The 14,834-nt window shown below is 37.4% G+C and overlaps 1 protein-coding gene across 1 annotated transcript; it reads right to left on the bottom strand.

Moving 5' to 3' along the window:
• Positions 1-5,408: 5,408 nt before the first annotated feature.
• On the bottom strand, positions 5,409-14,632 carry LOC127548174 (uncharacterized protein FLJ45252-like). The gene has a single exon (XM_051975437.1). It carries the CDS (start codon positions 13,388-13,390, stop codon positions 12,155-12,157), a length of 1,236 nt encoding a protein of 411 aa, XP_051831397.1. The 5' UTR covers positions 13,391-14,632; the 3' UTR covers positions 5,409-12,154.
• Between the last annotated feature and the right edge of the window lie 202 nt (positions 14,633-14,834).

The raw sequence follows: 14,834 nt of genomic DNA, 5'->3' as shown, positions 1-14,834 counted from the left end.
AACATTGTACACAGTAACAGCAAGATTATATGATGATAAACTATAATAGACTTAGCTTTTCTCAGCAATAAATTGATCAAAGACTTGGATAGAAAATGCTATCCACATCAGCTTGTGGAGGCTGAATATGGATTAAAATGTATGTATGTATATATATCTTTTTATTTACAAGTTATATGCATGGGTAATTTTACAGCATTGACAATTGCCAAACCTTTTGTTCCAATTTTTCCCCTCCTTCCCTCCATCTCCTCCCCCCGATGGCAGGTTGACCAATACATGTTAAATATGTTAAAGTATAAATTAAATACAATATAAGTATACATGTGCTAACAGTTATTTTGCTGTACAAAAAGAATCAGACTTTGAAATAATGTATTATTAGCCTGTGAAGGAAATCAAAAATGCAGGTGGACAAAAATATAGGGATTGGGAATTCTATGTAATGGTTCATAATCATCTCCCGGAGTTCTTTCACAGGGTATAGCTGGTTCAATTTATTACTGCTCTATTGAAACTGATTTGGTTCACCTCCTTGCTGGAGATGGCCACGTCCATCAGAATTGATCATCATATAGTATTGTTGTTGAAGTATATAATGATCTCCTGGTCCTGCTCATTTCACTCAGCATCAGTTCATGTAAGTCTCTCCAGGTCTTTCTGAAATCATCCTGCTGGTCATTTCTTACCGAACAATAATATTCCATAATATTCATATACCACAGTTTATTTAGCCATTCTCCAATTGATGGGCATCCACTCAGTTTCCAGTTTCTGGCCACAGTGTACAATATATTTTTATATATTTTTTTGCTGTTGTTTGCTTTTTTCCTCTTAATTTTTCCCTTTTATTCTGATTTTTCCTTCACAACATAACTAATCTGAAAATTTGTTTAAAATGATTATATGTATATAACTCATACCAGATTGCTGTCTTGGGGAGGGGGGAGGTAAAGAAAAGAGGGAGAAAAAAATGTGTAACTTAAAATCTTATAAAAATGAATGTTGAAAGACTATGTGTGATGATCAACTGTGATGGACTTGGCTCCTTTTTTTTTTTTTTTTTTTCTTTTTAAGCAATTAGGTGATTCAAGGCAATTCCAATAGATGTATAATGGAGAGTGCCATCTATATTCAGAGAGAACTATACAGACTGAATACTGATGAAAGCATAGTATTTTCACTGTTTTTGTTATTGTTGTTTATTTGCTTGGTTTTTTTCTTTTTCTCCTTTTTTCCCCCTTTTTGATCTGATTTTTCTTACATAACATGATGAATATGGATATATCTTTAGAAGAATTGCACATGTTTAATCTATATCAGATTGCTTGCTGTCTTGGGGAGCAGAGAGGGAGAACATTTTGGAGCGCAAGGTTTTGCAAAGATGAATGTTTAAAGCTATCTTTTCAAATATTTGGAAAAATAAAATACTATTAAAATATTAAAAAATAAAATAAATGAGGGCTATGCAAAAAAAAGAATTTTTAAAACTTATCTTTACATGTATTTGGAAAAATAAAATACTATTGAAATTTTCAAAAATAGTAATCATCATCTTACCTTTAATGTTTAATGGGTCAAAGCCCTTTACATAAATTATTTAATTTGATTTGAATTGGTGATCTGACTCCATATAAAACCAATTTTCAAAGATTGCCAAAGCAGAAAAATTCATCTGATGAATATTCTGTGAAAGCAAAGACTTATTTTTCTTCTTTTTTTTCCAAGTCAGGAAGACTTCAGTCTGATACTTGACAGTTGTGTGACCCTGGGCAAGCTACTTAACTTCTTAATTTCCTCATCTGTCAAAAATGAGAATATCTCCCTTGGAATTGTGAAGATTAAATGAGATTATGTGTGTGCGTGCACGTGTGTATACTACCTAAAATATGTGTTGATAGTATTAAGCCCATAAGGCTGATGCTTTATCCAAAAAAAAAAAAAGCAAAAAAATCCAAACCTACAACCTAAAACCTAACTCAAATGCCATCTTTTCAAGAAGTCATCCCTTTTGCTTCCTGGTTAGTAACAATGTTCCTGAATGTTAAACCTCTTTTGACCTCATGTAGCATTTTTTCTTATAACTCACTAATAAAGTTACAATGCAACAGCATATTGCCTCATCCTTTGGTAGAATTTCATAAGGTATCTATAATGAAGTATTTTAAAATTTTTTCTACATTCTATGTCCTAACATACTGCTTTACTGAAACAGAGGCTTTCAAATATTTTAAAATTTGTATCTCACATGTCTAAGAATTCATCTTTTTGAGAGGTATAGGTGTCAAATTCTTTAACACTTGTAGGCAGAGAGCACAAATCATTTGGGAAAACTGGAATGTGAATATCTTGGTATTTCAGATGGAAACTTCAAATGTGGAACTTTCTTGCCTCCATTTCATCATGATAATTGAGGCAGTTTGTCAAGAATTCTTTCTTTATCCCACTTTATTCAAGTATCTCTCACCACTATTTCCTCCTTCCCATTGTCTCAATGCAGAAAGCTGTCCTTTCTTGTTGCTAGTGTGGTTCCTCTAGATTGCATCACCGATTTCATTCCATTTTATATCTCCATCATTTCCTATCATCCCCACTCTCACTAAACTTCAATCTCTCTCAATATACCTGCTAATAAACAATTCTATTCTTTAAAAATAAAAAAAAGCCTTACTTAATCCAGTCCTTCCCATTAGCTATTATCCTATATCACTCTTCCCTTTCATGGCTATGAAAAAGTTGTCTTTGATCAAATTGGTATCTTTACTTCCTCTACTCACTTCTAAACCTTCTGTAGGCTTGTTTTTGACCTTAGCATTCACCTGAAGCTGTTTTCTCCAAAGTTACTAATGCTTTTTTAATTGCCAAATTTATTGACCTTTTTATCCTTATCCTTCTTAATCTTTCTGAATTACCATTATCAACCATTCTCTTTTCTTAGATTCTCTTTTCTTTCTCCTTTCTAGGTTTTCATGAAACCACTTTTTCCTGGTTCTCATCCTACATATCTTATCATTCTTTGTCTCTTTTGCAAGCTCTTTGTCCAAATCATGCTCAGCAATTACGGATATAATCCAAAAAGGATTTTGTTGAAGCCAGCTTGAACCTGAAAGCTGATATTAAATTTTTAGTGTTACCATTAATACTTCAGAAATTGAAAACTACAAATCAGAGCTTGGTTTATTGTTTTGTTGATTTAGACTTAAGAATGTGATGAAGAAAAATATTAATAATGGCGATTGAACTTAAAATTCTGTACTGCATACTTCTTTTTTGAAGAGCTCATTGTTAAACATTACCCAGCACACTATTTTTCTGGGTCCTTTTCTCCTCATTTCTCACGGTTCATTTATCATCTCCATGTAAATGACTGTCAGATCTAGTTATCAAACCCCAACTTTTTCCCTTTAGTTTTGTATCATCAATTACTGAATTCAATATTTCGAATGCAATATTTCAAACTCAATATGTTCAAAACTAAAGTCATTATCACTTCCATATACACTCTCCCTTTTCCCAACTTCCCAGTTACTGTTAAGGGCATCGCCATCATCCTGGTCACCTGGGCTCATAACTTAAGATTGACTCCTCAGTCGTACTTATTCCATGTGTTGCTAAATCTCATTTCTACAATCTCTTGTATACATTACCTTCTCTTCACCCTGGTGGCAGGCCTTTATTACCTTGTGCCTATTCTATTGCAATAGCTGTTTGGTGTCTCCCTGCCTCATCTCTTCTGATTCCAGTTCATTTTCCATTCAATTCTCAAAATGAGTTTCCTAAACTACAGCTCTATGTTACACCACGAAGCAAAGAATTCTAAAGCTTCCTGTTAATATATGTATATATACACAATATGCATGTGTATATATACTTCATGTTTCATATGTAGTTGTTTACATGTGTGCACAAAGAAAGGAAAAGGACTTATTAAATACTAACTTTATAATGTTCTAAAATTAGGCACTAATATCATTTTACATTTAAGGAAAGTGAAGACAAAAATTAAATGGCATGCCTAGGGTCACCCAGCAAGTGTCTAAGGCTGGACATGAACTCAGGTCTTTCTGACTCCAGGCCCAGCACTTTAACCATTGCATTACCTGCTGCCTCAGTGCCCAGGCAGTGGGCAATATGGAGTGGATAGTGTGTGTTCAATCTGGTATCAGAAGGATCCGACTTAAAATTCTGCCTTAACTCATCCTAAGCAAATCCTAAAACTTGACAGAATTATAGGAGTTAAAACATGTTGTTGTAGTTCCTGGCCCCAGTAAAAGTGTTGATGAAAATTCCTTTCTATCTACCTATTTCTAAACTTTGCCGGCTTTAAAGTTCTCAGTCCTATCTTGGGCTAGGTATGATGTGATTTGGTGAAATGACATTGGACTGAGAAGCAGGCAGCCTAGATCCAATCTTAGCTCTGAGATTAACTTTTTGAATTCCAGGAAAATCAGCCACTTTGATCTCTAGTTGTTCATCTATGGAACAAATATTATAGTTATCTGTGTATAATTCTCTTTTTAAATGACAAACCCACAAGAATAGGGACTACAACTTCCTTTAAGAAATTCTCTTGTTCTCTCCCATCATCTAGCCCATAGAAAGCACTTAATGCTTGCTGAATTGGATTAGATCTTTATGGTTTAGTATAATAATGATATAATGATGCTTTAAGTTTGCCAACTGTCTCAACCTTATTTTCCACCTCCATAGGTACTGCTTATTTTTTATTCCCCACTGCCTAGCATATAATGTTTGTTCTATGAATTAATTTTATCTTTGAGTAGCTCTTTCAAACCTCATTTCTGCCATGCTGACTTTATTCCTGAGAAGTTTAAAGGTGACAATGTTTAGAAATAGATAGAAAGGACAGAACTTTTCAGAGCCCCAGAGTTGTAAAATTGCAAGAATTGCAATTGCCCTAGAGTTCAAGTTGCAGAATAATTGCTGATCTGCATTGGTAGAGGGAGTTATTTCACTAGGAATTCATTCCCTATATCACAGTGTTATGGATTCAGACCAAAGTGTCTGATGCTTTTCTTATGTGGTTTGGGATGAGGTGTGTGAAAGGCCCATTTTTATGTATATGTTAAACAATTACAACTAGATATACATGTTGTCAGCAGCATCAGATATGTGGTGTCACAGAAGGAATGCTGGATTAAGTGTCCAGAGCTGAAGGTTCTAGTCCCATAATTGTTGCCTTTTGAGGTATTTACTCCCTGTTCTATCTCTGTGTAATATCAGAAAGGAAGACATATGAACTCGGAAAAAGTCTGTCCCTCACATTGTGCCTGAGAATTAAGGCAAAGACTAAAAAGTGTTGGATGCTTTGAAAGTAATGACCACAAGAATAGCTTAAGGCTTCTTCCAATCCCAGGAAAAAGTCTGATTTCAAAAAACGACCCAAGCAAGGCATAAAGTATTTTATTTTAATCAAGTCCATTTTCAAGAGTTTCTCACTCTTAACAATTCTTCATAAAAACTATCAGATACATAGATAGATCACACTAAGAGTGCAAAGGCATAATGCCAACAAGCCTGTAAATGAGAATTATTGCCCAAATCACTAAGAATGGAAAAGTGGCTTTTCCATCCACGATCTTCTGGGCTACTCATTCACAGCCCTTGAGATTGTTTTCTGAGGCTTGAGGACCTCTGTACTTCTTATATCCAGGTCTGGCTCCTCATTCAGTCTACTCAAAAAAAGACGGAGAAACTGAAAACAGTCAACAGAGAGAGCCAGCCCAACCCTTCATCTTCACTAATGATCCCTAAGGTTTGTCACCTGGTTTCCATCTCCAGAGTAAGTGAATGGCCTGAAACTTTCTTCTTTTGAAACAGCTTCTTGCAGTCCACACGGCTGTAACTCTTGGGGGAGGAGGGCATTATTGTGCTGCCCCTCTAGCATCACAAGACTAAGACCCAGTCTGAGCTTGACTGTCACCTGCACAGCAGAATGTTGCCAACCAGCTGGACCAAGGCTAGCCAATGCCATCTTTACCCAGGCCTTTAATTAACCAGAATGATGTCTCAACATTTTCATTTCTAATTCAGGAAAGAGGTCAGAAGCATGAACAGAATTTTCTCAACATCAAAAATCTACAGTCAACTTTTGGGTTTCTTTGGGAGCACATGGAAGTAGGCCATGAATTAATACCACGGAGAGAGAAACAAACATATATATGCTCCCATTCACACTCCTCAAACAGGAGTCTTTGGTGTTGCTCAGAGAATATAACTGGCTGGAGTGATTTAAAAAGCTTCATTGCCAAAATACCCCCTCTCTCATGTCCAGTTTAACCAATAAAAATCAAAACAATGCTTCTGTAGTTCATTTTCAAAAGGAATTAAAAAATAACCCTTGCCACCTAAAGAACAGACAATTGTTCTCCGTACATAGGGTTCCTTTGTAACAGGGCACCAGAGCAGCAGAGACTGGCTGAACTTCAAGAACAAAAGAATGCAAAACCGAAAACTTGAACCAGCATCAAGCATCCATGAACATGGAGGTGGGATGAACTCTGACTAAAGTTCAAGTAGCACTGAATGTTGAGGGAATGCTAGATCAAGCTACCTCAGCTAGCTCAAACTAGTCTCACACAGAGCATTCACACAAACTTATCTTGGGAAACAGTATGGATGGGGTGCAGTAGTAGGAGAGACACTGAGATTATAGAAGAACAGCATAAAAAATAAGGTGAACAGCTTGTAAGCAAATCTTACACAAAATCTTTTCTGTTGATAATGGGGGAGGGGACCTTGTTTCGCATTTTCTTGCTTGGACAATTCTAGTATGATAAGACTGTCACAGGAGGTAAGGAGAAAGTTCAAGAAGGATCTAATGAAACCATTTGTAATGTGTTCTTGGCAAGAAAAAAGAACAGAATAATTTAGTCACTTGGGCAATTCAAGTGTCATTGGACAGATGTATGGAAGAGAATGAAACAAAGTAAAATGAAATAAAAAGCACTGCATTCTGGGAATCAAGAAAATTGCTCTGCTGGACTCCTAAGTGGGAGACCAAATAAGTGGAAGAACAATGTGACTGAATTAGACACTGTAGTGCCAAGATTTAAAGGAGAGGATAGGGATGGGGCGCATGTAGGAGAAAGGGAAATGACCTATTTTTCTCCATGCTGAGCAAATTTAATTTGAAACAGAAAAACAATGTACCCAGAGACCATTTTATATTTCCCCAGTTATAATCCCACCAAATTTCTGAATGTATGCCTAAAACAAAATGAAATTAACTTATCATCTGAGCCAACAGCTACAAGCTAGATCCTATTTAAAAAATAGTTCCTTCTTTGTGATAAGAGATTTAATCAAAATACTTTCAATTGTGAGTTTGCTGGCATTCCGGTTGGCTCTAGGAAGTAGATGATTAATAGAGTAACTATTAACAACTTAAAATGTAGTTACAGACTTTAAGATGGATTATTTTCGCCTTGCTGGATAAGGCAATGCAGTGACATTTTGACTTTTGCTAATGCAAATTTGGATACTATTGGTATAACGTGCTAGAATAAACTTAGCTGACTGATCTCATGTTGACTGCTTCACAAAAACTCAAGCATTCATAATTTTCCATATTATGTCATCAATTAGACCTAAAATCCATTGCCCATATTTCACATGTTTTATCTGGGACACCACTAAGTCAGTCAAAGGAAAGTATAGCATTGATTTTAAAAAATTATTTCAGGTAATTAAGTATCCTTAATAACAGATTAAAGGTGCTGGTTCTGGACTTCAGCTTTTAATTTCCTATAATCAGACTTCCTATTTGATATTTATTCATATATATGGGCTTTCCACATTACCCTTCCCCTCTCACTTTTATTAAATATCTTAATAGTATTTAATAATTCTCACATCATTTTAGGGAAATATTTTTAAAACATAAATCTGTTACAATACTTATATTTTCCATGCAGATGTGAGTGTCCAGTCAGCAGTGGGGTGGAGATGAATTGTTAAATACAACCTGACTTGAGTCAGCCAACAAAAAAACAAACAATACACACCTCTTCCTAGAGACTTAATTTAGGAAAGTCTCCACTGCCAGCTCCTATACTTACTTAGGCTCCACAAAGAATGCCAGGATGCATGAATATGAATATTTAACCTTACTCTAAGAACTTGACTGAACCAACACATGAGAAATTTTCAAAATCAGAATAACAGGAACCTAAAAATAATGGGATAGTTTAGGGGATATTGTCATTTTGCCTCCTTCTAATTTAGCATAAAATATTCAGTCTCTATTTCCATAGTCAACTTTCCTTCATGGCTAGAAGGGACTCTCGAGGTCATCTAGTCCAAAATTTTCATTTTACAGTTGCAGACACAGATCAAGACAGGGCAAGTTAATTTTGCCCAGCCCTGAACCCAGTTCCTTGCATGTTATATTCTTTCTACTATACCACACCTGGATTTGTAAGAATAAAGGAGATTGTTTTTTTCTTTAAAAAAAAAACGGAGGAAATTAGCTCAGTAATTCAGTAGTCTTTGGTGATGGTGACTGAACATACTCTTTTAAATCAGTATAGGTTGTAGCTCAAGGCTTTACATAGGGGTATAAATATATTCTGCCTCAGTGTGGAAAGAACATACGTTTTCACTGAAAAACATTACTGCATATCCCTTGTCATGTATTAAGAAAAAAAAATTAGTGAACTAAATTTGGTCTCCTCACTCTTTAGCACAGAAGTAGAAATCTGTTTTACATTATTTGGTGGCAATTTAGAAAGTTCTAAGGGATCCTCCTATTTATCCATAAACCCAACTCACTGACTTAACTGATCCTAGAAAGCTTTAGAGGGAAAATTATTTTCAAGTGACACAACCTTCATTGCCAGCTTCACGTAGTCCAGTAAACAAATGTACCACTTAGAGCTGAAAGGAACTTCAGATTGTGTAATCCATCTAATTCTCATTTTATGGGTGGAAAAACAGGCCCAGAGAAGCAGAAACTACCCATGTCACACAGTACCTGTTTTCCAAATATTCTTTAATTTTAATTAGGAATTGTGGTTTTCTATGCTTAGAAATTTTGTGTTCTGACTTTAATTTATCTCATTTAAATACTGAAACTAATGAAATGAAATGGATCAAAGAGGGGAGGGAATGAGCATTTATTAAGCACCAGCTATATGCCAGCTCCTGTATTAAGTACTTTTCAAATTTGATTCTCGCAATAACTCTGGGAGGTTGTTTTCCCATTTTACAGTTGAGTAAAGAGTTAAATCAAGAGATCCTTGTTAGGATCTCAAAGTTAGTAAGATCTGAGGCTGGACTTAAACTTAGATATACCTGAATGCAGGCTCAGTGCTTTATCTACTACCCTACCAACTTCCCCTAAATTAAGAAGAACCAATTTTATGAAAAATACAAGGCAGAAAAATGGCAGTGAATGTAACATAAATCCCAAGAAATTACAGTTTAAAAATATAAATTTGCCTACTACATGTAATGATCATTGTGCCTTCTGCTAAGGATTAAATAGGAAAAAATGATGAGGCCACTTTGCACGCCTTTAAATTCTTTTTTATATTAGACAAAAACATATGATCACTGTATCCACAAAGTAATTTATAGGCATTTAGGTCTATCACATTAGACTGAGGTATTTATAACAGATGACCAGCTTAAATGTGCCTCTTTTTAGGGAGTTTTATACTTGGATAATCTAGCAATCATGTTTCTCCTGTGTTTAAGCCATATTTACTCAATTTCACTCAAAATAATCAAGTTATTAATTTGTCTTTTTGAAAATCAAATGCTCTCCAACTATGCTTCTTGGCAGTAATTGGTACCACAGACATTAAAATACATTGCCCTGCTCTTAAAAAATAAAATTAAAAAATTGTGTAGATAACCATCTGGCAAGGGAGCCTGCCATTTTGTGGGAGGTTGGACCAGTAGTTGAACTTTGAAATTTAAAGATGCCATGATTCTTTTATGTATTTGTGTATATGTGTTCGTTTGGTCCAATGAAGGCAGAAGGTGTACATCCTGGACGACACTATATATCCAATCTCTCTTCTCATGGCTTTGAGGGCTATTCAGCAGTGACCATGAAAAAAGTTCTAGACAGTTTCCATGTATAAAGGTCAAGTATACTTGGACTATTCAACAGTTGAGCAGGGTGACTATGTGCCATAGACTGCTTCATAATCAGAGAGATACCTGGTTTTCATCACTTTTAGCTGGACAGTGGATAGGGCTCTGAGTCTGGATTCAGATATATCTAAGTTTAAATCCAACATCAGATTTTATCTATCTTCCTAGCATTCTGAGTACAGATACATCACTTTGAAAGCTGTTGCCAATAGCCCTAATTAAATACATAACTATTCAATTTACCACTGAACTAGACATTTAAAACAGGTAAAGTTCCAAATAGAAACAGTTTTGAAAGACAAGTATTGCTACCATAAAACTGACAAATTTGATACTAAACATGCTTAACTATTTAGAGAAAAGCAGCCTAAGCCCTAGTCTTAATTTTCCAGAATGTTCAAAGGAAGAATCTGGCTTAGTAAGGTTTCTATCCAATGGAGAATTTCCTAAATCTCATTAGGGGTCATAGGAAGGGTTCACATTGAAGCCTGTCCATGAAGTGTGCTTTTACATGTAGCTGAACTCGTCAGCTGAGATCTTCTTCCCAAGACCTCATTATTATTATAAGGCACTAATAATGAAGGATCCAAAACAAAGTAGGGATGTGGGAGATCTTTCTAAAGATTGCCATTTTCAGAAGACATTAGTCACTTACTGGCTTCTTTCTTTAATCAATGCATTATGAAAAGAAAAAAGAACTGGATAATTTAGGGGTTCTTTCTTTGCCCTAATAAATATATATGGATGTTTCTGATCCATCCTTTCTTTAACCAGACAGCATAGAAGCTGGGCCAATACCTGAAGTTAAACTCTTTTTCAGTTCAGTAATATGACTGTCCTATTGATCCTATATTATATTCAAACCTAATGTTTTTAATCTTTCTACTTTTAAGATTTCATACTCTGACCAGGATCCTAACAAAATATCCTTTCCTAGCGTGCCATGGTGGAAAATGCAGAAATAGAATGAATATTGCATGACTAGATGAATAATTTTTATCAGTGGAAAATAATAATAGGGAAAAAAATTTATCCTGATGAATCCCTTCCACCAAGGCTTTACCATCTCTCCCTTCCCTTGGGTTCAATCCTGTTGTCAAAAAGAGAGAGCTGTGTTTCAAAGTGGAATTAGGTCCATAGGGAAATGCTAATGAAAGGCTATCTGGGGAGTGTGAAGATAGCATTAACCTGATGGAAGATGTTTCCTGTATTGCAAGAAGACCACATGCTTCAGATGCAGTGTTGTCTCAGAAAATACAGATCTGAGTATTCAAATCAGTTTGTAAAACATGATATGGAGACTTCATTGATATTGTTACAAATATGCATAGACACATCACACAAGCATGCATTTCTGTATCTATATGGTTAGGAGGCATATCCCGCATCCACACACCCATACTCAGTTTACAGTGTGCACACAGCTCAGCATGCACACAGTAATTTATAATTGAGCTGAAGTGTTCCATCTGGAGTTTGCTGGTTTTATGAGAATAATCAGTAGCTGCAAGATGAGATTTCCTCTTGGAAGAAAAGAACTATCTGGTGTTGTTTTCCCCCCCAGAAACTTATTCTTAAAAAAACACAAAACACCCTTCAAGAGCATTAAATTAGTCCTGAGGGACTTATCCAGAATCCTCACTTGACCTGACACTGAACAAGAATTGGTCTTACATAATCTGGCCTCTTCAAGATTGGGAGTAAGGATGAAATAAAAATCTTCTTAGAAATAACATAGAATTCATGTGGAAAGCCACATAAAGATGACTCCAAGAAGCCCAGCAGTCGATATAAGCTAAAGAAATCTTGAGCATAACTTAAAAATGTTTGAATTTGATACCTCTCTTCCCTCCCCTCCTGCCCCATTCCTGCAGTTGGGATTGGGTATTAGAAGAGAAATACTGCTCTGGTGGGGGTGGGAGAGGAGAGGTCAGAAGGTTCAGAAGAGAGCAGCTGAGGGTAGTGTGAAAGGAATGGCTGGGAGGAGTATGTGTGTTTGGGTGAGGGGCTTAAGGATTGGGAGATGTATTTAAGGTTTCTGTTTGCTTGATTTGGAAGGAAAGGGTGCCAAAGCAAAAGGATCAACACTGGGAAGTTCCGTAGTCCTGGAGGAAAAGGATGTGATAGAAACAGATCCAGAGATTGACTGCTTGTTGCTTTGGGAAACAACTTTGTAGGCAGCAATGGGTTGGGCTTCCAGAGTTGGCTCATTCTCAGGGCTATAGTGACGGGAATATTTGGACAGCGACTGGGGACGGAATGATTTGCTGGCCCCAGAGCTAGAGGCAGCTTCCTTCTGGGACAGGTGACCTTTATTTCTGTCAATAGGGTGACCTCCAGAATCCAGTGTCCCCTTGGAAGTGAGGTTGTCTAGGCTTTCTGCTGACTGGATAGAATTGGGAGGGAGATTAGGTTGGTGGAGAAATCCCACCATGGGGTACTGAGCTAAGGGAGAGAGTGCTGCAGGGTGTATTCCCCTATCAAGGTGTGAGAGCAGAGGATTAATTACTGGTGTGCCATCTCCCATCTGACTGTGGAGAGTAGATTGTGTGGGTAAGTCCATAGTGGCCCCCTGAGCAACCATAAGCTCTTCCGTGCTCTTCTTCTTGGTGAAAGGAGCTCTCAGAAATACATCTGTGTCCTCAGGCACCTGAGGAGCCATGTGGCCTTTGGTGACAAATGGGGCTTTGGTGAAAATATCCATGCTATCGTAGTGGGGCCTTGCGCTCCTGAAAGGGGCAGTGGCAAAAACATCAGGCTCGCCAGAAGCCTCTTCCGTCAGTTGTGCAAAGCCTTGGAACTGATTCTCTTTCCCACCATGGGTCAGTGTAGTCTCTTCTTTGCAAACTTCTGGTTGAGTGATATTAACTTTTTCTACCAACCCTGCCTGCGGAGTCTTACAGGATTCATCCTCTTCTTCAGAGTCCATAAGGAGAGGCCGAGAGCCGCTGCAGTCCAGCATGTCTCCCTCGAGATCGGTCCCTTCTTCTTCACTGCTGTGAAAGGAGCTGTTGCTGGAAGGCCTACCTCTTGCCAAGTAGTCAGACTCTAAATTATTCTGAGACTTGGCCCCTGGTCCTCTGTCAGACTCTGGTTCCAGTGGAAGACCTTGGTAAGGAGGCTCTTCAAAGTGCTCGACACTTATTGAAGGGCACGAATTTGGCTCTCTCTGGAGACCTGCAAAAAATATTAAAGAGAAAGTTACTGATTGGTTAGTATGGACAGAGTCCCCCAATTCTGAATACTCCCCCCACCCTGCCCTCATGGCAGAAACATTGTAAAACTAAACAATAAATGTGGTCAATGGGAAGAGGGAGAAAATAAAATGGAAAACGGGAGGGAGAGGAAACCATGTCAGGCAGGCAGGGAAACTGCACACAGACTGGAGCCCAACCCATCACCATCTCACATCTTGGAACATGACAAGTAGGAAGCATGGGAACAGGAGATGAAGATGTTAGACACACACAGACATCCAAGGCTACTCCACATTCCCTTTCACATGGCCAGCCACCAAGACTCTCTCTATCTGCTTCTGGTTCATAAATGAACACAAACAAGCCCCTTCAACATACCCAGGCACACCTTCACAGCTTCAGGCTATGCAAAAGCTCAGTCTCTGGCAAGTGGCGGGCTCCATGCTGCCTGTTCCATCACCAGGGGAGAAACCATCGGAGGGGAAGCAGACCCTGGCTTCTGGATAACTATTTCATTGAGGATGGCAAATAGGTTGCAAAATCTGGTTCAATGAGCAAAAAGCTGATGGACCTTCAAAAGTCTTTATAAGGGAGCTTTCTTGAGGAAAGAAATTGAACTATATGTAAAATAGCCTTTAATCAGAGTTGCCTTTGGAATTTTTCTCCCCAGTTTTCCAACTTGGTCAACACTTGGTTTAAAAAAAACACCACCAAAAACTGTGTTTAAAAGCTCTGTCTTTAAACTGGCAAGAGTGTGCTAAAGACCCAGGTGGTGACTTGGGCATTAGCACACACCGTGATGCCCTAATCTCTTTACATGTAGTTCTAAGTTTCTGTAAGGTGTTCTAATTTAAACAGTCTTGATGATGCTTGTCAGAATACAAGAGAGCTTACCTTCAAAGCAATATTAACAGTTTAGAAGTGTGTCATTGGACACATGTTAGCAAGAAGGCATAGATAACTAAGAAGAATCCAGATGAAGGATATTTGGGATGCTAAAAACGTTATTTATTTGCTCAAATGGTCAGAAGAGTATGAGTTTTAGAAAAACTAAGGTTGGAAAAGGCTTTTGGAAATCATCTAATCCAACCTCCTCACATTATAGGTGAGGAGAGTAAGGTCCAGAGAGATAAACCTGCTTTACCATTGTCACCCAAGGAGCTGAGATTTGAACTCAGGTCACGTGGCTTCAACAGTGCTTTTTCCACTACACTGTACTTCCTCTTCATAACTCATGGAGATGAGTTGGAATATTACCTTCAAGCACCATACAGATGTATCTTGACCCTCCTCCCCATCTATTCCCACCCCATCTTTTCTAATCAAGCTGGTGAACCAGTGATGTAATTTGTGGGCATTCTCCCCACGGTTCTATACCTGAATTAAGTACACAGTACGCAGCAGGAGAGGCACCAAAATCAGTTTATTGGGAAACATTCACTTTGATACATTACACTGTAGACAGTGTAGATATAAGTGAACATTTTATAAGTTGCTGTACAAAAATACTAT

Source organism: Antechinus flavipes, chromosome 2 (genome assembly GCF_016432865.1).
Source record: "Antechinus flavipes isolate AdamAnt ecotype Samford, QLD, Australia chromosome 2, AdamAnt_v2, whole genome shotgun sequence".
Lineage (NCBI taxonomy): Eukaryota > Metazoa > Chordata > Mammalia > Dasyuromorphia > Dasyuridae > Antechinus > Antechinus flavipes.
The sequence above is the reverse complement of the archived record's forward strand: the minus strand, read 5'-3'. Positions and strand labels throughout refer to the sequence as shown.

What these genes read in the sequence shown, in the direction of transcription:
- LOC127548174 (XM_051975437.1), bottom strand. Translation starts at nt 13,390, where the DNA reads ATGAGGGCAGGGTGGGGGGAGTATTCAGAATTGGGGGACTCTGTCCAT.